General features: G+C 63.5%; 1 protein-coding gene across 1 annotated transcript; it reads right to left on the reverse strand.

Annotated features, from left to right (window-relative positions):
* Positions 1 to 41: 41 nt before the first annotated feature.
* On the reverse strand, positions 42 to 20,076 carry GNA11 (G protein subunit alpha 11). Its single transcript, XM_004286305.4, has 7 exons — positions 19,689 to 20,076; positions 9,013 to 9,197; positions 6,587 to 6,741; positions 6,042 to 6,170; positions 3,151 to 3,280; positions 2,913 to 3,066; positions 42 to 2,173 (listed from the first exon to the last, which is right to left on the reverse strand). The coding sequence occupies exons 1-7, from the start codon at positions 19,822 to 19,824 to the stop codon at positions 1,983 to 1,985; spliced, it is 1,080 nt and encodes a 359-aa protein (XP_004286353.1). The 5' UTR covers positions 19,825 to 20,076; the 3' UTR covers positions 42 to 1,982.
* Between the last annotated feature and the right edge of the window lie 1,389 nt (positions 20,077 to 21,465).

The raw sequence follows: 21,465 nt of genomic DNA on the forward strand, positions 1-21,465 counted from the left end.
CCCCAGTCAGTAAAAGGAAATAAGCCACAGGGGGCCGAGTGTTTAGGAACAAAATTTATTCCAATTTAAAACAGAATTCATTTCAGGAGAAAGGTATGAAAAGTCTATTTCCATCACATATCTCTGGATTAAGGGGTCAGGGCCCCGACACGCTGCCTGAACATGGACAGCTCCGGCCACAGGAGACTGGCACTGAGCCGACGGCGCCCGCCCCTCAGCCCGCACGGACAATACATGCATTTCAAATGACAAAAGGTTTAAAAACAGCATTTTTATATAATATTCATTTTTAAATAGATTAAGGTTTAAATTGTCTGAAATCAGGACTGTTTAATATACAAGTACAAGCGGGCGAGGTCACCCCCGCCAGCCGGCACGGCCCCTCACACCACTGGGGCGTTGGCACTCGGAGGGCAGTTCTGCTGGGTGACGTGACACAGCGGTGGGGGTAGGTTGGCACTCGGGCAAGCGCCTCGGAGGCGAGCGGGCCAGGCAGGGAGGTTGGGCACAGCAGCCGGGCTTGCCCCGGGATCTTGGCACTCCAGCCCCTCCGGAAGTTAACACTCTGGATGCGCCCCCCACCGCCTCCCCCTCAAGGGCCTGCCCCGGCTCCCTGTGCGTTGTGGGCCCCTGGGAGCCCACCGCCAGCGGCACCACCGTCCCCGGCCGCACGTCAGGGCTATGGCACAAACCCCCGCAAGTGGACGCACGGCACCAGAGAGGGCCCTTCGGGTGGAGATGCCCGAGGAAAACAGGCCGAGAAGCCTGCCCCCCACCCTGGGCCCTGCGTATCAGGCACAGGAGGGAGGTGGGAGGCGGACGGACGGGGACAGGGCTGGTGTGGGGCTGGTCTGACGTGTGCGCTGTTTCTCTGCACTCCCTGGTCAAGGGCCGCCCTGAGCACTCACTCGCAGGGCCCAGGTACGCAGGGCAGGTGCGGGGCGCCACCGGCGGGCCACTCCCGTCACGTTGGTGCAAGAAACCAACCACACAAAACCAACTACTGCAGTGCTCGGCCCATGCCACATGAGACGGCCACTTCCTCCCCCCAGAAACCGGCCCTCAGGCCCTCGGGGAGGGCCCCTCAGTGCGTGGCCGTGGCCAGGCTGAGGGCCCACCTCCAGCTGCCACGAGCCCCGACAGCTCGGCTCCGGGCAGAGTGCAGGGCGGTGGGCATCTCCCAGCCACCCACAGCCCCGCCAGGGCGACCCTCCCTGCGTCTCTGCCTCTCGGGGACAGACCTGAGAAAATTCTGAAAGAAGTCCCTACCCCACCCTCACTGCTTCCAAACTGGGTACAAAATGGAACAAAACAAACAGTGGCTCCCAGTCCAAGCGGGCTTCCTCGGGGTTGGGGACCGAGCCCAGAGCCCAGGAGCGCTCCCAGCGGAAGACCCGGAGAACCACGCCCCGGGCCCCCGCGGCAGGCAGGGCTGTGAGACAGGGCCCCAGGGGCTGCTTTTTGTTTCCTCAAAAAAAAAGAAAAAATGGTTAGGCACTTCCCAGGGCGGGCAGCGGGGGGCGCCACCCACCCCCACGTCTTGGAGTCCGGGGCAGAAACCCGGCAACAGTGGTGAGGGCGTCAATAACTTAAACAAGGAAGAAAGAGAAGTCCCAGCCTCTGCGTCTCCACGCCTTCGGAGATCAGAAGAAAGCAGGCCAACAACTGTCCCCGGAGGCAGTGTCTCGCGCCGCTGGGGGCCAGGTCTCATCTCTGCCCGTCTTCTGTGGGTTCTCTTTTTTTTTCTTTTTCCTTTTTTGTTTTTTTTTGTTTTTTTTAGAAAAAAGCAAGCCACGAGTCAAGGCCAGAAAAAGGCGGCCTCTGCCACTGACAAAGATGAGAAGGTGCACGAGGTGTGTAGGAAGAAAGATGTACATCCCCTGATAACTGTGAAATAAAAACCATTTGTTTAAAAATATGAAAAAACCCCGACTCCTGGGGCAGACTGGCGACCAGCAGGCGGCTGGCGGGAGTCCGCGTGGTCACACCAGGTTGTACTCCTTCAGGTTGAGCTGCAGGATGGTGTCCTTGACAGCGGCGAAGACGAAGCGGATGTTCTCCGTGTCGGTGGCGCACGTGAAGTGGGAATAGATGATCTTGTCACTGTCGGGGTTCAGGTCCACGAACATCTTCAGGATGAACTCCCGGGCGGCCTGTGCGTCCCGCTGCGGGCCTGGCGGAGGAGGGGGGAGGGGCGGGATGAGCCGAGGGAGCCGCGCAGCCCCCCTGCCCAGCAGCCCCTCACTCAGGCCCACCTGCCAGGCAGACCCACCTCCCACCTCCCTGGTTCCCGCCTCCTCTCTGTCCACCCCCCCCCCCCACTCAGGCATGTGTCCACAGCCCTGCTGCCCCCTGGCAGCCAGCCTCCTGCTCTGGCCGGCCGCCCACCCCACACCCTACCCCACCCCCACCCCCCACCCTACCCCACACCCCCACCCCCCACCCTACCCCACACTCCCACCCCCCGGCCTCCCGGCTCCTCAGGCAGCACCTCCGGGAGACGCCGGGGAGGGAGTGGCAGAGCCCCGACTGCCCCCCAGGAGCGCCCCCAGGGGTCTCCAAGTGGGGGGGTGGGGATGGCAGGAGGGGTCCGGCTCACCCCGTATCCCCCGCGCCTCGCTCCTCCCCGTGCCTGGGCCCTGGGCAGGTGGGGACAGGCTGCCAGGCGGTGACCGCAGGGTGCCCCCTCCCACAGACGACGCTCCCCCGGGGGACACGAAGCTCTCTCCACCATCCAGGGCCCTGCGAGGCGCCCGCCGAGCTCCGGCCACACTAACTGCACCGCGGCCTCCGTGCGGCCTGGGAAACACCGTCCTCGTGTCACTCCTGAGTCGCCAACGAGGCCACCAAGGCCCAGAGAGGGTGAGGGAGGCGCTGGCAGCGTCCAGGACAGGCCGCTAGGGCGGGCTCACCGTCGAACTCGGGGAAGTAGTCCACCAGGTGGGAGTGGAGGATCTTGTCCTCCAGCAGGTCCTTCTTGTTGAGGAAGAGGATGACGGACGAGTTCTGGAACCAGGGGTAGGTGACGATGGTCCGGAACAGTGCTTTGCTCTCCTCCATGCGGTTCTGAGGGGCAGGCAGCAGGTTGGCGGCAGGTCCCCCAAAAGGGCCTGTGGGCACCCCCCTCCCTGGGCCCAGCGAGGGCCTCACCTCGTTGTCCGACTCCACCAGCACTTGGTCGTACTCGCTGAGGGCCACGAGGAACATGATGGACGTCACGTTCTCAAAGCAGTGGATCCACTTCCTCCGCTCGGACCTCTGGCCCCCCACGTCCACCATCCTGCAGGGCGGGGTGCACGGGCTCAGCGCGGGGCTGCAGATGACAATGCCCACCCCCAGCACAGCCGCCTCTGCCAGAGCCACAGCGACCCCTGAGGCATCAGAGCAACGAGGGCCCCTCAGTCACCTGTCAGAGCCAGCAAAGCCGCAACACCATTAAGCCAGGAGAACACAGCACAAGCAGGGGAGGGGGGACCCCCGAGACAGCCAGGCGCCTGCTTGCCGAGGGAGGGGCCCTGGCCTACAGGGGGTGCCGTGGAGCGTGTGAGGCACAGACCCCGGTGGGGCTGAGCCGGGCGACCTCGGATGTCCCACGTCTGGAAACCCGTCTCCCCTTGTTGGATACCACACGGCATCACCTATGAAATGCTGGAACCCACCCCAGCCACGGCGAGAGCAGGCTGCTTGTCCAGTGGGAGATGTCGGCACACAGATGCTGACACCAGGTGGGGCGGGGACACGCTAGGGACAGCGCCCTGACCATCACGACTGGTGACAGGTCCCCGCTTCCTACTTGTGAGTTTCTTTTCTTTGACGAGGAAGCCCTCTACTTTTTTTTTTCGGTACGCGGGCCTCTCACTGTTGTGGCCTCTCCCGTTGCAGAGCACAGGCTCCGGACGCGCAGGCTCAGCGGCCATGGCTCACGGGCCCAGCCGCTCCGCGGCATGTGGGATCTTCCCAGACCGGGGCACGAACCCGTGTCCCCTGCATCGGCAGGCGGACTCTCAACCACTGCGCCACCAGGGAAGCCCCAAAGCCCTCTACTTTTGAAGACGATGGCGAGAAAGAACAGCAGCCTGAGAAGGCAAGGGTCCCCGGGCCAGGCCCGTCCACAGCTGTTGGACAGTCAGGCAGCAGAGGCCAATCCGCCTGGCGGGGGTTTCTCAGAGGAGGTTCTAGCAAGCACAGGCAGATGGCGGATGTGCCAGGGTGACCTAGGGGATGGGAGGGGGGTGAGTGGACACCAGGCCCACCGGGCTGCCGCTGCCAGTCTGGGGAGCGCCATCGGGCCGACGGCGTCAGGGGCCACAGCCTTTCTGGAGCTGAGTCTCCCCAGTACAGCCAGGCGGGAACCTGGGCCTCCAGGGGCGGGGCAGGGGGGGGTCAGGTCTTTGCAGGAGGTCCGTGTGGGACCAGGCTCAGGCCTCACACATCAGGCCAATCGCACTGTCACTGGATGCTGTGTGAGCTCCGATCAAGATGGGGGCACAAGCTCCCTGCCCGGGCCCCCGGCCTGCCCTCTGTAAGCCCTTGACCAGACAAGGGGTGGGCTGGCCAAGGGACAGTGGCGGCAGAGGTGCAGGGCCACTCTGCAGTGTGGACAGCAGCAGAGCGCACACACAGGCTTGGGGGAGGGGCGGGAAAGGAGGGGGGGAGGCGTTCTGGACAGAGGGCACAGTAGCTGCGGAGGCCAAGGTGAGGCCGTGTGAGGGGACCCTGGAACGTGGGGTCGGGAGGAAGGCCAGTGATAGCCCCGGCCTGTGCCCTGCAGGCCTCTGAGGTCCCGGACCCCATCGAGAATCTGACCAAAAAAGAAGGAAACCGAAATGCTGAACTCTCACCAGAAAATGTACCATCAGGCATGTGCAGTGTGATGCCTACAACTCCTGAGGGTCCAAGGGCACCCCGGGGGCTCTGACAGGTGAGAAAGGATGGGGGGCCAGCTGGGGGCACCCAGATTCTCCCCCTCTCCCAGAAGCTTCTGCCTGAGAAATGCGGTCCCTGGGGCCAGAGGGCACCTCAAGGCAAACCCAACAGACTCCCTGAACGCCCCCGGGGCTGGTGCTTCAAGGCAACAGGGCAGGACCTCCACCAGCAGCGCTGCCTCTGGGGCCCCTGGGGTGGGCTCGCCCAGCAGAAGGGACTCCATGCAGTGGCGGGGAGGGAAGGCTCGCAGCCAGAGCAGGAATCCCACCCCAGAGCCTGGGCCTCAGAGCCCTGGGCGAACCGTGTCCCCCAGTCAGTCCCCCTGAAACCTGGGGACACAGCCTGATCTGGAAGCGGGGTCCCCGCAGATGGCACTAGTTCAGACAGGGTCACTCCGGAGCAGGGATCCAGTGATCAGTGGTGTCACCGTAAGAAGGAAACATGGGCACAGACCCAGGGAGGGGCCGTGTGATGACAGACGCAGAGATGGAGCGAGGCTTTTACAAGCCAAGGGACGCCGCGGGCTGCCAGCACCCCCAGAGCTGGGGGGACGGAGCAGCTTCCCCTCACGCCCTCAGGAGGACCCAGCCCTGCCGACACCTTGACCTCGGAGCTCGGAGAGGATACATTTCTGTGATTTTACGCTGCCCATCTGTGGTCATTTGTTACGGCTGCCCCGGGAGACACACTTGGCCTTGCCGCCTGGCAGCTCTGGACAAGCTGTGACCTCACGGGGTGGCGGGGCCCATCCTTGGGGACGGCCCTGAGTTCACTCTGGCTGCATGGGCTTCGGAACTGGGCCGCAGAGGGGTCTGGAGCCACCTTCCCCGGGGGCCCTCAGGCTCCTCCACCGCCCGCCTGGAGCACCCCTGCTCTGGCCTGGACTCCAGACCACCCGCCCGCCCATCCGCACGCACGCGCTGGCACCCTCCCCCCATCTGGGGCCCACGCGGAGCCCGCACCAGGAGGCCGTTGCCCCCGGGGCCGCCTCCATTCAGCCCTGCCAGCGCCACCAGGGCCTGGCTCACTCGGAAACCTGGTGACAGCCACGGACAAGGACCCTCTCTCGCTGCCCCACACCGGGGGCTTGGGGCCGGGGCCGGGGGCACAGGTACCTGAAGATGATGTTCTCCAGGTCGAAGGGGTACTCGATGATGCCAGTGGTGGGCACGCGCACTCGCAGCACGTCCTGCTGGGTGGGCAGGTAGCCTGAGGTGGCGATGCGGTCCACGTCAGTCAGGTAGCTGCAACACAGCAGGCAGGGCCGCTCAGGCCAGCCCACGAGGGGCCTCCCGGCCATCCCAGGTCTCCTGAGCGCTGGGAGGGGCCCAAGCAGCCCAAGTACTTGGGACGAGAACGGACAGGGGTGAAATGAGGCTGCAGGGAACGCCTGGGACAGAACCCCGCCCCAGCTCTGAGGGACGGCTGTCCGGGGATGGGGACGGCGCCGGGGTTCCGAAGAGAGGCTGTGGGCTGGAGGGGTGGCTTTTCACAACCAAACCTGTCACTTTGGAATAGTTTGAGAGACACAGAAAAGGGGCAGAGAGACAACGGAAAATCCCCGCAGACACCCGCCTCCCTGCAGGGAAATCGCCCCGTCACAGCTAACGAGGCGCCATGCAGACCCTCCTCCGCCCAGGCCTGGTCTGGCCCCACTCACTACTTGGCAGAGTCCGAGAGCTGGTACTCCCGCCGGCGGTCGTAGCACTCCTGGATGCCGGGGTCGTTCCACAGCGTCTTGATGGCACTCACGTACCGGTGCTCAAAGGTGGTCACCTTCTCCACATCCACCTCCCGGATCAGGAGCGCGTTGGCCTGTGGGGCGAGGGGCAGGCCAGGACGCTCAGCGCCAGCACCCGGCAACCGACTCGGAACCATTGACTCCCATTTCCCATGAACACGCGTCAGGACGACGCAAGGGCGACCGGCAGCGATCGCCCCCAGTGCCAGGCCCCCAAAGGAAAATGCAGATGGAGGCAGCTCCCGGGAGCAGGGCCCACCCGGCCGCCACGCACCTCAGTCCCGGGGCACCCAAACAGGACAGAGGAACAAACACCACTGGCTGCCCCTGTGTTCCCATGCTGCAGGTGAGGAAACCGAGGCACAGAGAGCTGCTGTGACCTAAGAAGAACCTGCCCCCCGACTCCAAGCACACAGCTCCTGAAACCCTCGGGATCTCTGAAGGCATAGGTCCTCTCGTGTGCAGCCTGGGATGGGGTCTGGGGACCAGAGCAACCCACCAGGAAGGGGAGGCTGAGCTAATCATAACAGTCCAGTGGCCCAATGACTCATGCCCCTGGGATGGAGCCTCCACAGACCCTGGACCACAGGGCTCGGAGACCCGCTCCTAAAGAGCCTCGCTGAGACACACCACCCCAGAGACCCACACACGCGCACGCACACACACACACCTACACACACACACACACCTACACACACACACACACACACACACCTACACACACACACACACACACACACACCCCGCCGGGGGCAGAAGGCCCCCAGGAGACCCCTGTCTCTCCTCCAGCCTGCTCCACATGCCTGTGCTCGGGATGGTCCCACCCACACGGCTGAGGGACTGGGGAGGGGACACAGCTGGGCAGAACCCCAAACAAGGAATGAGGGGGCCCCAGCCCAGGCTCTGGAACCCACCGGTCACCTCCCAGGGATGCTCTCCCTCCCCAGCCCCCGCACAACAGCGTCCTTCAGCCCCGCCTCACCCTCCCAGCCTCCCAATCTGGGCCTGGAGAAGCAGACACCAGCCCCAGAAAACCCCCAACTGCGGATGCATGTAGGCCAGGGACCAGACGTCTGTTTCTACGGCCACGCTGTCCCTGCTGCTGCAGCGAAAGCCGCCACGGATGACGTGTAAGCGAGTGGCCGTGGCCCGCGCCAGCAAGGCTGCACCTACAGAGACAGGCCTTAGTCTGCCAATCCCTGTTCCAGATGCCTCTGGACTTCCACGGTTAAAGTGGGGCCTGGACGCTGAGGGGCCTCAGCTGCGAGCAATCCTATGAACCAGAGGGTGAGAGGCTCCAGCAGGCCCTACATGCTCATTCCCACAGCCAGGCTGGCCGGGCCCCAGACCCAGTGCTGGGCCCTGTAGGGTCCCTGATGACCCGTGAACCGGGCATCAAGGCAGGAAGACACCAATATCAGAAATCTGGTTGACTGGCCTTCTTAAGCTTCCAAGTAAACAGACTAATTTAAACCCTATTGGACATACATGGTCCAATACACGGTGCCACGTGCCAGCCCAGGCAAACTGCTGGAGTTGAAAGAGAAGTCCCCGAAAACAGATCCACAAAAGCGAAGCCAAGGGAGGCCGCCAGAGAGAGCCCTCTGGTGCACGGCCAGGGCAACGCCGCTCGGACAGCAGGCAGGCAGCCCCTCTGGAAGGCGAACCAAGAGGTACCCTGGACCTCGCACCTCCCCTGCTGGGGACGCGCCCAGGAGAAACCAGGACAGGCGTGCAAACAAAAACCTGCACACGAGTGTTCCAGCAGCATGTCCACGAGAGCCAGAAGAGTGGAAACAACCATGCGTCCGTCGATGGACGATGGACAAACCATGTGTCCCTCCACACAATGAGCATCATTCAGCCACAAAGAGGAGAGAGGCACTGACACTCGCTGCAACGTGGACGGACCCTGAGATCACGATGCTCAGTGAGAGAAGCCAGACGCAGAAGGACACACAGGGTGTGATTCCATTGATGGGCAATGTCCAGAACAGGCAGATCCACAGAGACAGGGAGTGGGTTCCTGGTTGTCAGGGGCTGGGTTAGGGGTAGGGGAGGTGACTGCCAGTGGGGACAGGGTTTCTTTCTGGAGTGATGAGAATGTTACGGAATTAGAGGCAATGGTTGCACAACTCTGTGAATATGTTAAAAATGAGTGAATTGCACACTTTAAATGGGTGACTTGGTATGTACGTTTTCTCAATAAGCTGTTACTGAAGGAAATAAGAGAACGTGCCACCCCCCCGGGGTCACAGAGGGCCTGGTACAGTGCGTGGAGTGCCCGCAGAGGGGGCCACCTGCCGGATGCCCCGCCGCGCCCGGCGCTCCCGCCCGGGCCTCACCTTGTTCTGCTCGTACTTGTAGAGGATCTTGAGGGTCTCCATGGCCCGGATCATGGCCTGCATGGCGGTGAAGATGTTCTGGTACACCAGCTTGGTGAAGCCCCGCTTGTCCTCCTCCGAGTAGCCCGCCCCGTGGATGATGCGCATCTGCTTGATGAACGTGCTCTTCCCGCTCTCGCCCGTGCCTGCAAATGGCCCAGTGAGACCCAGCGGGACCGGACCCGCGACCCGAGCCGTGGGCTTACCGCACCCTGCACACGAGAAGCCCCGCCCACGAGGAGCCCCGAACACGCGGAGTCCCGCCCACGAGGCTCGAGGTGGGGATGCGCCTGGCCAGCCGCTGCTGCCTGGACAACAGGGCGGGCCGCGTCCTCCCACTCACACCCTGTCTACAGGGGCAGCCGAGGCTCAGAGGAGGTCGGGACAACAACGTGGGCAGGGACGGGAAGGGAGCAGCCGCGGCACCTGCGGCAACTTGGGTCTGAATTCAACTCCGGCCGCAGCCGAGGAACTGGAGGCCAGGAGCAGTGAAGTGTCTCCCCCAGATGCTGCCACCCCCTTAACTGGTCACGTGACGAGCTCCCTTGTCCCACATGCCCTCATGTGACAACGTCCCGCCAACCCACAGCTGTTCTGATCAGAACAGCTTTCCTTCAGGGCACGAGTTTGGCATCTGCGTCGAGGCCACGCTGGGCCTTCGCAGGGCGCCGGGCCATGCCCCCCACAGTCCCCAGCAGCCCCTGAACCTGTACCTCACCCAACCTCACGCCACCCCGAGACCAAGCGTGACGCTGGCGCTTGAACAGCCCCAAGGCCCACGTCCCTGTCAGCCCAGAGGCCCTTTGGGTGCCCGGGGCCCCTCCCCTCTCTGTCCCACCACCCTCCAGGTGTCAGGTGTCAAGGCCCCACCTCAGAGAAGGGCGCACGGAGTCTCCGGGATCAAGGGCTGGCCAGCCCCACCCGGCACCAGCGCTGTGGCGGGAGGGAGGGCTCCTCTCCTGCTCCAGCCTCTCACCGCCCTGTCACCCTCTAAGCGGCAAAGCCGTACCCCCACTTTTGTTCACCTCCACACGCAGGGACTGCATTTTAGTGGCTTTAATGTGCCCACAAATCTCTGGGATGTCTTCCGTGCAGAGGGGGAGCCTGACCCTTCCCGGAGGGCAGGCTGGACTCAGTGCCTCCCTTCCAACCAGAAGAATCTGACCAAGGATGGCCTGTCACTTCCAAGACGAGTCACGGGGCTCCCCGTCCTCTGTAGGACTTTCGCGGGGGCCGGGGGGCAGCGCCGTCCCTGAGGGCCCATGTGGACAGGAGCCATGGGAGGGGCCACCCTGGAAGCGGCTTCTCCGGCCCCACTGGGCCTTCAGATGAGGCAGCCCCGGCCAACACGTGCTCTACAACCTCATAAGGGACCCCGAGCCAGAACCCCCAAGACTCCTGACCCTCAGAATCTGCCTGTGTGTTATTTTCAGCTACTAAGTTACAGGGTGGTTTTATTGCACAGCAGGAGAGAACTTCTACAGCCTAAGGACTCACGGCCTCAAACCCCTACTCGATAACCAACACAGGTCCCCACTCACCCATGCACTGAAGCCCCCAGGCCCCCTCTTGGGGACTCAGAACCCCCCAGACTCGCCCCAGCCCGCCTGGGCTCATCCTCCCCACCCTGTCTCAGAGTCACCTGCGTCTCCCACCCCAACGAAGGGGCCTGAGCTGCGTCCTGCCCTGCACGCCATCCGGCTCACAGCCACCGGTGCCGTGGGTGCATGGCAGGCAGCTCCCCTCTGCACTGGGACCCATCACCGCTGCCTTTCAGGGAGTCTCTCTCAGGCATCTGCTGCCCGCCTCCTTGCCCGGGAGCTCCCGGAGAAGACATGGGTTCTGAGCGGCCTGCAGTGACCACACCGTCCTGCAGCAGGAGGCCCTCCGCCCGCGTCTGAGTAACTGACCACGGATGCCTGAGCCCACCTGGGGAGACAGAGCAGAGGCCGCCTCACTGCAGCTGCCCCTTTCTAGGACCTCCATCAAGGCACTGGGTCCTTTTACGAATAAAAGAATACGACTCTGGTTCTGTCACCGAGTGGTAACTACCCCAATGCCACCTTCCATCCCACCGCTGCCGCAACATCAACCAGATGCCAGGCGCCCACTCCCACCAAGGCCCCACCCCAGCTCTGAGGCAGGAGGGGCGAGGACCCCATGTGACCCCACACCTCCCTGAGGGGTCCACGCACTCCTCCCTCGTTGCAGGAGGCGGGGTGGGGGAGGGGAGGCGACACATAGGAATGCCATGCCCTGCGTGGTTTCCTCTGGACCAGGGTCCCCACAGCACTGCTGACACAGGGGCCGGCCCGGGCACTCTGGGGTGTTGAGCAGCACCCCTGGCCCCGCCCCCTCAATGCCAGGATCCCCTCAGTGTGACACACAGACATCCCCAGACACTGCCCAATGTCCTTTGGGGGCAGGAACCCCCAGGTGAGAACCCCTGTTTTTGACACTATGCTACTGTAAAAAGATACGTGCCCTGCTGGTGTTTGGAAGGGCCTCTCACCAGAAACATCAGACCAGTGGCCACTAAAGCCCAACCCCCTGCAGCCACGGGTCAGCTGAGGTGGAGAAGGGCAGCCACTCAGGCCCCGGGGCGCTGCCCCTTGAGTCCACCCCCCTGAACTGCAGGAGGGGCAAGCGAGCTGCACGAGCACAAGGGCGCGGGGAGATCCAGAGAGAGCCTGCTGACTTCAGACCACAGCCAGCGTCTCCAAAACCGGTGCGCAAAGGACAGGCAGCCCCCCCAGAGCTCCCCAGAGGCAGCGCAGGACACCGAGGGTCTCACACACGTGCACGCACCCGTGCCAACAACCAAGGGACAGCGGGTGTTCACGGAGGAGCCGTGATCACCGGCCAGAGAGTGGCCGAGGGAGAACGGGGGACGCCCCGGTGCCCAACACAGAGGACGCAGCTGGGACACGCCCCGAAAACCAAGAAACGGAAGACGGACCCCTCGGAAGCCGGAAACACAACTGGCCCTGGAGACGTCGGAGGTCCTGGATGAGGCACATGGCCCGAACCCTGCTGGGGGCAGAGGAGCCGCTGCGAAGACAGCACCGCGATCAAGTGCAGGAGCAAAAGGCACTAGTGAGGTGAGGGGGCGGTGACGGGGCGGTGACGGGCCTCACGAGCGATCATGTCGCAATCCACGTGTCAAGTACTCACATGCACCCCTTAAACCACACAACACGCGTGGCACTTACGTCTCAATAAAGCTGGGGGAGAACGCAGCAAAAGGGACACCCTGGGGACAGTGTGGCCCAGGAGGCGGGACGGTCAGTGACCCCCGCCTGGGCCATGCCACCTTGCCAGGAAGGACAGAGAAAGGAGGTTGTGGAGGTGGCGGCTGCAGAGGCCGGGCCCCCGGAGGAAAGCCCCACGAGCCGCACATCGAGGGTGGCGTGTCACCTGTGCTCAGGGCCAACAGCGACTGAGTGACAGGTGCCAGTCCCAGCAGGCACCTCCCGGCAGAGCTGTGGGTGGAAGGCCGGAGCTGCGGGCCCTGGGCTCTGGAACCGGCAGGCCCAGCTGGCCAGAGCTCGGCCACCACTGGCCAGGGAGGGAGGGAGGAAAGGCTCCGGGGGACGCAGAGCCGCCACAGCGTCCTCTCCAGGTGCCCACCCCCTGGCCCAACTCAGCCCACATGCTGCCGGCACCCGGTGCCGGGAGCTGGGACCCGGGCCCCCCAACACGCCCAAGCCAACAGCCTCCTGCTCAGAGAAGTCTTGGGGTGCGAGGCCCACCTGGACCTCACGGCCAGGCCTATCTGCTGTAGCCGCCGCCCGGGGGTCCCTGGCAGCTCCAGCTCATCCTGCCCCGCCCTTGGTCAGTTCCCCCTGAAGATCTGGTCATGGGGACTTCCCTGGTGGAAGATTCCACGCTCCCAATGCAGGGGGCCCAGGTTCGATCCCTGGTTGGGGAACTAGATCCCACATGCATGCCACAACTAAGAGTTCGCATGCCACAACCAATAGTTCGTGTGCCGCATCTAAGAGTTCGCATGCCACAACTAAGGAGCCTGGGAGCCACAACTAAGGAGCCCACGTGCTGCAACTAAGGAGCCCGCAAGCTGCATCTGAGACCCAGCGCAACCAAATAAATATCTATAAAAAAAAAAACCTTCAACAGCTGCCCACCAGGGAGAAGAGCAAGGCCCCCCTCAAGCAAGACCGTGTGAGACCCCGTGATGGGCCTCGTTCTAGCCACGCACCTGCACAGGTGCAGAGGGCACCTACCGCCACACCCCCTCCCAGCGAGGACACCAAGTGGCCCCAGGTTCTGGCTGTACTCAGACTCCGAGCTCGTGTCTGTGGGTCCCCTGGCCCCCACTGTCCCCCACAACTCAACCAGCCCAACCTTGCACGAGGGCAGCCGTGGCACTGTGGCCCGGGGCCGGCGCGTGACACCACTGTTCACGTTGCCCACGCATCGGGCCCTGCCCCTCCCGAACGCCACCCCAACTCCCTGCACAGAAACCCAAACTCACGTTTTCCAGGAAGGGCCCCAGTGCCCCCAGCGCCCCACCTGCTCCTGGCCTGCTGCTCCCGTCTGTCCCTGCTGGGAGCCAGCTCCCCGAGGGCGAGGCTCTGCCAGCAACCTCACACCCAGCCCCAGCACAGGCCCGGCCCACAGAAGTCACCGCACACATTTTTCCCGAATGAACCAAATGAACTCGGCCCCAATCCACAGTCCCGGTTCTGTCACGTGTCCCCCTCAGGTCCTCTGCATCCCCTGCCCTAACTCCAAGAATGGGGGCCCCTGGGGGCACCACCCATGTGAGGGGTCCTGCCCCTGCGGGCCTGGCAGGGGCCAGACAGCACAGCGGGGCCGGGAGCCTGCAGGACGATCTCTGGGCGTGCTCAGTGGCATCACCAGTTGTCCAGCCGAGACTAACTGGAGAAGAGGAAGGAGGAGAGCAGCCCCATCCCTGCGACAGAGGGAGAAAGCCACTGTCTCGCCTGCACGGTCGGCCAAGATCTAGGACCACAGACCGGGAGGAATTATGTCTGAGCCCAGGCAGCCACTCCTCAAATGTGGGAGAGAAGAGGGGCAGGGAAAGGGCCTGGAGGACAGGAATGATGGTGCTGGTCCGACATCATCCCAGTGGGACTCAAGGTGTGCAGGATCCATGACCCCCGGGGCAAGTGGCCACGATCTAGCAAGAGAACACTAGTGTCAGAAGCTGGGGTTCAGGGCTGCTGCCCAGCCATCCCTAATTCTAGAATGTGGGCAGTGAAGCCAGGAACCCCAGGACCACAGGAGGTCCAGGCGAGAGCACTGCCCGGGATCTGGGCTCCTGGAAACACAGCCCGGAAATCCAACATGGCCCCGAGCTGTGTCAACAGGTCCAAGATCAAAGAGGCACGACGACCTTCTGCTGGAGAAAGTGCAAACACCTCGTGCAGCCAAGGAAGGCAACTGCACGCTCCCCTCGCCCCCGCTCATCCATTCATTCAGTGGTACATCTATCACCCCACCTCCTGTTGGACAAGTGAAGGAGCTGAGGCACAGAGAGGTCAAGAAGCTTCGCTGAGGTCACACAACCAGTAACTGTCAGACCTCAACAGGCTAAGGTCTTCGGGCTTCACGTCCGTCCATCTCTTCGTGGTCCACGGTCACCGCCACCCAGGGAAGTGAGCGAATGTGAGAGCACCGGGGGAGCTCTCCCGGGCCAGCCACGGGCCTTTCAGAGACACCGCAGCAGCGGGCGCCAGCGCAGACAGGGGCCAGGAGGAGGACAACAGGGCAGACCTCGGGACTCATCCCTTCATCTGACCTCCACACCGTGGCCGCTAAGTCAGCAGGTCCAGCGTCCCCTGCCCAGGTGACTCCAGGCGCAGACACTGGTCCCCTGGGCCAGCCCCCCTCTTGTCCCACGTGCCAGGTCCTAGTGCAGCGCTTCCTGAAGCCTAACGCTCAGGAGTCGGGGAGACTGGTATGAGCCCCAGTCCCGCCCAACCCTGCCGTGCAGCCCAGCTGCCCGGCCTGGGGGACGGGAAGGCCCCCACCCACCTGTCGAGGTTCAGCAGAGAGGACCAATGGGGCAGAGACAGGGCGACCCGCCTCCGTGGGGGGTCTGACCTTTCAGCTCTAGGCCAACCGAGGTCCGTAAGCAAACCTCCTTGGCAGGCGCTGGAATCAGATCAGGAAATGAGAGGCCCAGCCCTGAAGGCCAAGCTCCGGAGACCCCACCGCAAGACAGGGAGGTCCCTGCTCGGCCGCAGAGGGACTGCCAGCCAGCGCGATACCGTGAATAAAGACAAGGGCACAGACGGCACTCCCCAGTTTGACATGCGGCACTCCCCAGTTTGACATGCGTCGCCCCCACTGACCCTCCCACAGTCCGGGAGTTGGGGGACGCTCTCCTTCCGCAGCAGGGAAACCCGAGGCTCGGGAGGCACGGGGACTGAAATCCCACCGCGCTCTCCAGCTCGGTCCTGGCGGGACCCGCCTCCCAGCGCAGCCGGGGCAGCCTGTCAACCTGGGTAAAGCCCTCCGTCGGGAGAGCAGTGACCACGGGAGGGCACAGCGCCTCGCAGGTGTTGGCGGCCTTCCCCCCAACAGTGCTGCAGGCGGGGAGCCGAGGCTGTGCTCGCTCTGGAGCACCCCCAAGCCCACTCACGAGGCCTCGGGAGGGCGGCAGCTGCGAGCTGTGCCCCTAAGTCCCTGTCTGTCCATGCGTCACAGCAGAGGGCCAGCAGCAGTGGCAACGGGCCCCGGTGCAGGGAGCCTCACGTCCAGGCAGGATGTGAGGATGCCCTAAGTCGGGGCGCCCGGTCACCCCCATTCGACCTGCTTGAGGGAACTGAGTTCAGTTAGCCAATCAAAGCCACCCAGCAAACATCTCAGGTCCGCAGGGCTCTGTGCTGGGCCATGGGGTGGCAGGGCCTGCCCCGGAGGGGGGATGTGGTGGGGAAAACGAGGGGCAGACACCTTGGTAGTGACCGGCCAGGCGCCCCACACCTGGGCCAAGGGCAGAGACCGCGGCCACCCGGGAGCAGGAGGCTGGGGCGCATTGGCACAAACTCCCCAGCCAGCAAGCCTGTGGCCTGGGGCCCGGTTCTGAGAGCAGCTGGAGTTCCGCCAAAAAATAACCCCGCACGCGGGTGCCCCCGAAGCCCGTGGAGATGCCCCAATCCCGTCCACGGACACTGGGCTGACAGGCCCCGCGGCTCACTGTCCTGATGGGAGAGGAGCACCCTATGGGGACCAGAGATGGCCGTTCCCCTTGAGTGCAGCCCAGCTCCGCACACCCGGCCCAGACCAGACCCGCCCACCCAGGGCTGGACTTTGCCCCCAAGGCCCTCCGAGGCAGAGGAGGGACAAACGGGCTCCCGTCCCTCCTGCCAGGGGTCCCCACTCGGCTCTGTCTGCAGCTGCTCCAAACTCCCAGCCCAGGAGTAGCAGTGACTGCGACCTGTTCTCAGGCCGCAGGGAGAAGGGCTCCACCACAAAAATCAGAAAGTGAAACCTTTTGTGGTTAAACATCCGAGGCTCTCAGGCAGCGACCAGCGCAGCTCAGCAGAGGCCGGGAAGCATCTGTGCACACGGAGTCCGGAGCCCAGGGACACGCGTGGCGAGGCCGTGCTCGGGCCCAAGGGGAGGGAGATTCCCACTGGCCTGGCACGCAGGACACCGAGGGAGAGGGGCTCTGACAGCAAGTCTGGGCTCCTGCACCTCCAGGGATGGCGCCCACCCTTTCAGCGACACAAAATTTCATCTAACTTTTAAGCCCCTGAGACTCATCCTGGGGTGGGCCACGAGCGGTGGCCCAGGGCCCCAGGTGCTTCCAGCCATCGGGGTCTGCGGGGGACAGGCAGGGCCACCTCCAGGAGCCACGGCCACGTTCCACTCGCGCCTCCAAGCAGGGCAGGCGCACCCTTCCCGCTGGGGCCACCACACCCCAGGCCGGATTCCGGCCCTTTCTACCGCCCTCGGGGCCACAGTGGGCTGGACAGGAAGCCTGTGGAACTGACCGCCCTGCTTTATTTAGAAATCCCGGAGCCACTCAGCTCCTGGACCGACACTTCCTGCGGTAGGCCTCGGTTCTCAAGGGGAAACCTGTCCTAAGGAATGGACGAGGGGCCTCCTCGGTTGTTCTCTGTTGAGTGGCAGAAACGCGGGGGCAGGGGACTGCACCTGCACCAGGAGGGATCACGGGAGGCAGAAGCCGGCGGGCCTGCCCGGGACCCCCACCGGAGCTCCTAACTGGGCCTGGGGGTCCTCTTCCGTAAAGTGGGAGAGCAACGTCGAGCCGTGGGGATCCCGGCGTATCCCCTGCAGGGACGCTCACTACCCCCATTCCTCACCACAGACGACTGTGAATGAGGATGTGGCCTGGAGTAACAGGACCAACAAAACCGAACACACCTATCACACGTGTTTGTAGACGTGTTGCGTGTTGACGGCACACACGTATGTGACTCTGGACCGTAGTGACAAAAACATTCACCTTTCAAGCACCCACAAAGCATCTGACAAAACAAGCGAACACTGATCACATACCGGCTCTGCAACACGCATTTTACACTGTGTGCTGACACGGGGCAGGGGGGATTCTGCCCCCGGGGGACACTGGGCCACAGCTGGGGATGTCTGTGGTTCTCATGACTGGGGGTGCTCCCGGCATGGAGTAGGTGGGGCAGGGATGCTGCTCGGCACCCCCCGGCTCCCAGCACGTCCCCTGGAGCTCCGCCTGGCATTCACAGCCGCCCTCCTGGTGTCATAAACCTTCACCTTGGACCCCCAAGCTCTCATCTTCCTATCTGCCCCCATGCCTAGGACTTAGTAGCTTCCCAGGAGGGTGCAGACTCCCTGTCCTGCAAGCCAGCGGGGGGAGGGGTGGGACCTCAGACCCAGGTGCTCCTGCAGCCAACAGCCCGCACCCATGGGTGGGCGCTGGGCACATCCAGATCCCCTGCAAGGCTCCTCAGCCCCAGCCCAGGGAGACCAGAGGCACACAGCAAGGCTGCAGGATCACAGGCCACCGACCCGTACCCTTGAACCCCACGTCAATCTGGAGCCTGGGTGCGCACAGGGCAGGCAGCAGGGGCGTGCAGAGGTTCATGCAGCCCCCAGCCCCCAGGCAAGGCCGACTGTCTGGTAACATTAACATGCTGGTAACTTCTCAACCCCCCTCTGAAAATAAATTCTACCTCTGTTGGTGAAAGGCAGCCAGGGCCATGCTGTCCTCCCAGGTGCCACTGGGACCCCACTGCAAGTTTCCTCCAAACTTTACCGTTACTCTCTGCCTGTCTTTTCTGCAAAGATGGCCCATTTTATAGCTTAGGTAAAGTGGAACGTTTGAAAAAAAAACAGGGAAGGTATTTTAATCAAAGGGAGGACCCAGAGGGTCCCCACAGGTGGGAGAAGCAAGGCAGTGCCTCCAAGACCCACGGCCTCCAGCGACTGACTCACCGCCTCCGACCCTGCACCGTCCTGCGGGTGGACCCCTTGGTGGCAGACCCCTCCTCCACCAGGGGCCCATCACAACAGCATTTCCAACCTTCCCCACAGTGCAGGAATGCGGCAGAGCTCCGGAGAAGGCAGGGCAAGGGCTTCGCTTGTGTAAACGACCTTCTTGCCTTTGACTGCGGAGGTAAGTCCTCCAACAACCCTTATTTGGGGTGACAACAGCTTGCCGACTGCTGGGCCGACTGGTTCCGTGCAACAGGTGCGCAGTGGGGGAGACGGAGACTTGGACAGGAATCCTCTCCAGGAGGGGGAAGAGGACCCAGGAGACCCGGCTCCCACTAGGACGTAAGGAGAGGGGCCGGACGGAGACGGTTGCTCCGTCAGGGCTCCACCCGCCCCGGCCCCAAGAAGAGAGAAAAGGCTGTCTTCTCCCCCACAGATTGCTCTCCACTGGGGAGGGACATGGGTTTTCCGACTGGCCTCAGGGAACAGGGGCTGGAGGGGAACAGGCCCAGCCTGCAGGGAACAGGGCTCCACCTGGTGGGAAAAGTAGAGAAGGGATGCCAGGAGACAAGGGGTGCGTCTTGTGGATTACAGCCCAAAGGTCTGGCCCTGAATAGATGCTGGGGGCAGCGAGGGGGCACACCTGTTGGGGGCAGGGATGGAGGGCCAGTCCTGTGCAGGGAGGAGGCTTGTCTCCTGAGAAGGGGCAGAAGGCAGAACCTCGAGGGTTTGGGGGGCCCGAATGGGACAGCAGAAGCAGAAGCTGGCCCTGCAGGGATCAGGGGCTGGGCAGCAGAGGCACGGACTGATCCCAAAGGGTCCTGGGGACCCCGCCTGGACAGCAGAGACAGAGGCTGATCCTGAAGGAAACTGGGGCTTGATCTGGACAGTTGAAGCAGGCGCTGACCCTGCAGGGACTGGTGACCTGCCACGGACAGCATAGGCGCGAGCAGATCCCGAGGGTCTGGGGCGCTGATGTGGACAACAGAGGCAGGGCCTGGCCTCTCTGATGTCAGGGACTCAACCTAGACAACACAGGCTGCAGAGATCGGGTGGCCCAGAGGTAGACAGCACAGGTAGGCAAGGGCTGACCCTGCGGGGGTCGAGCCCGCTCTGGACAGCACGCAGGGCCGTGGCCAGTACGCAGGGCCTCCCCGCCCGCCCGCCACGCGCACCGCCGGCCCGAACCCCGCAGGCCCGGCCCCACTCACCGAGCAGCAGTAGCTTGAGCTCGCGCCGGGCGTCGCGCTTGTCCCGCCGCAGCTGTTTCTCGATCTCGGCGTTGATCCGCTTGGACTCCTTCACCTCATCGCTCAGGCAACACGCCATCATGGACTCCAGAGTCATCGTCCCGGCCCCGGCCCCGGCCGCCCGCCGGCCGCCCCCGCCACCGCCCCCCGGCCGGCCCGGCCCTGGCCCCGAGCCGCCCCGGCCGCGCCCGCCCGGCCCTCGGCGCTCAGCCCCTGGGCCGGCGGTCCGCCTCGGCCGCCTGAGAGCACCGGTCCCGTTCAGCCGCTGGTCCCCCCGGCCACCCTCCACCCGCGCCGCCACAACCGCTGGCGCCGCCGCCGCCGCCAACCGCAGCCGCCGCGACCGAGCGACAGCACCTCACAACCTAACCAGCGCGCGGACAACGCCGACGGGCAGGCGGCGCGGCCAATGGGAGTGGACGGCGGCCTGCGCGCCCGCCGCGGGGGCGGAACTAGCGGTCGGGATGGGCGGGGCGTCGCGCGGGCGGGGCGGAGAGGGGCGAGGCGGGCGCGCCCGCGGGTTTGGTTGCGCCGACGTGGGAAGGGGGACGCGCAACCGGGAGCCGGGCGGGGCCGCCCGGGATTGTGGGAATGTGGAGGACTCGTCAGGCTGGCTCGGCTCCGCTCGGCCCCGCTCGGCCCCGCTCGGCCCCGCTCGGCCCCGCTCGGCCCCGCTCGGCCCGGCGGCTGTCTGGGCCCCGGAGCGAGAAGTTCGGACCTGCAGCTGCGGTCGCGAGGCTGAGCGACCCAGGCCCAACGCGAGGCACTGGGGTACCAGCCCTCACGGCCTCCTGGGGCGCCCTGGCATTACCTGACCGGAAACGAACCTTCCTCTCCTCCGTTCTTGGAACAAATATTAATGGAACGCCTTCTCTATACCAGGCCTGGGCTTAGCATTAATACAGAGCCTGCTATATGCCACGTATGGGACGAACATTAATGGAGTACCTGCTGTATATCAGGCATGGACCAGCCATTAATGTAGTGCGTGCAGTATACCGGGTATGGACCAGCTTTTAATGTAGTGCCTACTGTGTAACCAAGCATTAATGCAGTACTTGGTATATACTGGGCAGGAAACAAACATTAGCGGAATGCCTACTGTAAACTGGGCATGGACCAGGCATTAATGCAACACTTGCTATATACCAGGCCTCGACCAGGCATTAGTGCAGTGCCTGGTATAATTCCAGGCAGGGAACAAGCATTAATGAAGCACCTACTATAAACCAAGTACTGCCGGGTTGATATGGGAGCATAGCCACACCCATTCATTTAAGGAGCTTGGCTACTTTCACCCTGCACCGGCAGACCTGCATAGTTGCAACAGCCCTAAAATATTTACCATCTGGCCTCTTCCAAAAGGAGACCTAGAAGGAGGCCTAAACACAGGAAGCGCCATGTGTTTTGAATGACGGAAAAAGAAAAAAGCCTGAAATGGAGACCCATTTCACAGATGAAGAAACTGAGGTGCCCTTATGCACAGTTCCCTGACGATGGCACTCCTCCCAGCCATGACCTGGCCACAACACCCACCGGCTCTCCACCTGGCCCTGCCCAGATCCCATCACAAACCTTCCAAGCTGCACCTTGACACTCTGTGCTCACCTGTCTTGAGATAAGGGGAGAAGGGAGGGTCAAAGTCTCCATTTATTAGTTGATTGGGACTGAGGAAAGTTTGGTTTCTTGAGACACTCATCTTGGGGGCTTCCATCCCCACCCCAACTGGACACGCAGC

The sequence above is a fragment of the Orcinus orca genome, chromosome 3 (genome assembly GCF_937001465.1).
Source record: "Orcinus orca chromosome 3, mOrcOrc1.1, whole genome shotgun sequence".
In the NCBI taxonomy this organism is placed as follows: domain Eukaryota; kingdom Metazoa; phylum Chordata; class Mammalia; order Artiodactyla; family Delphinidae; genus Orcinus; species Orcinus orca.

Excerpts from the sequence above, each read along its gene's own strand:
- GNA11 (XM_004286305.4), bottom strand. The coding sequence starts at position 19,824 with ATGACTCTGGAGTCCATGATGGCGTGTTGCCTGAGCGATGAGGTGAAG. Across the intron at positions 6,171-6,586 it reads CTCTCGGACTCTGCCAAGTA|CTACCTGACTGACGTGGACC; the intron begins GTGAGTGGGGCC and ends GCTGTGTTGCAG. Across the intron at positions 3,067-3,150 it reads TGGTGGAGTCGGACAACGAG|AACCGCATGGAGGAGAGCAA; the intron begins GTGAGGCCCTCG and ends CCTGCCCCTCAG.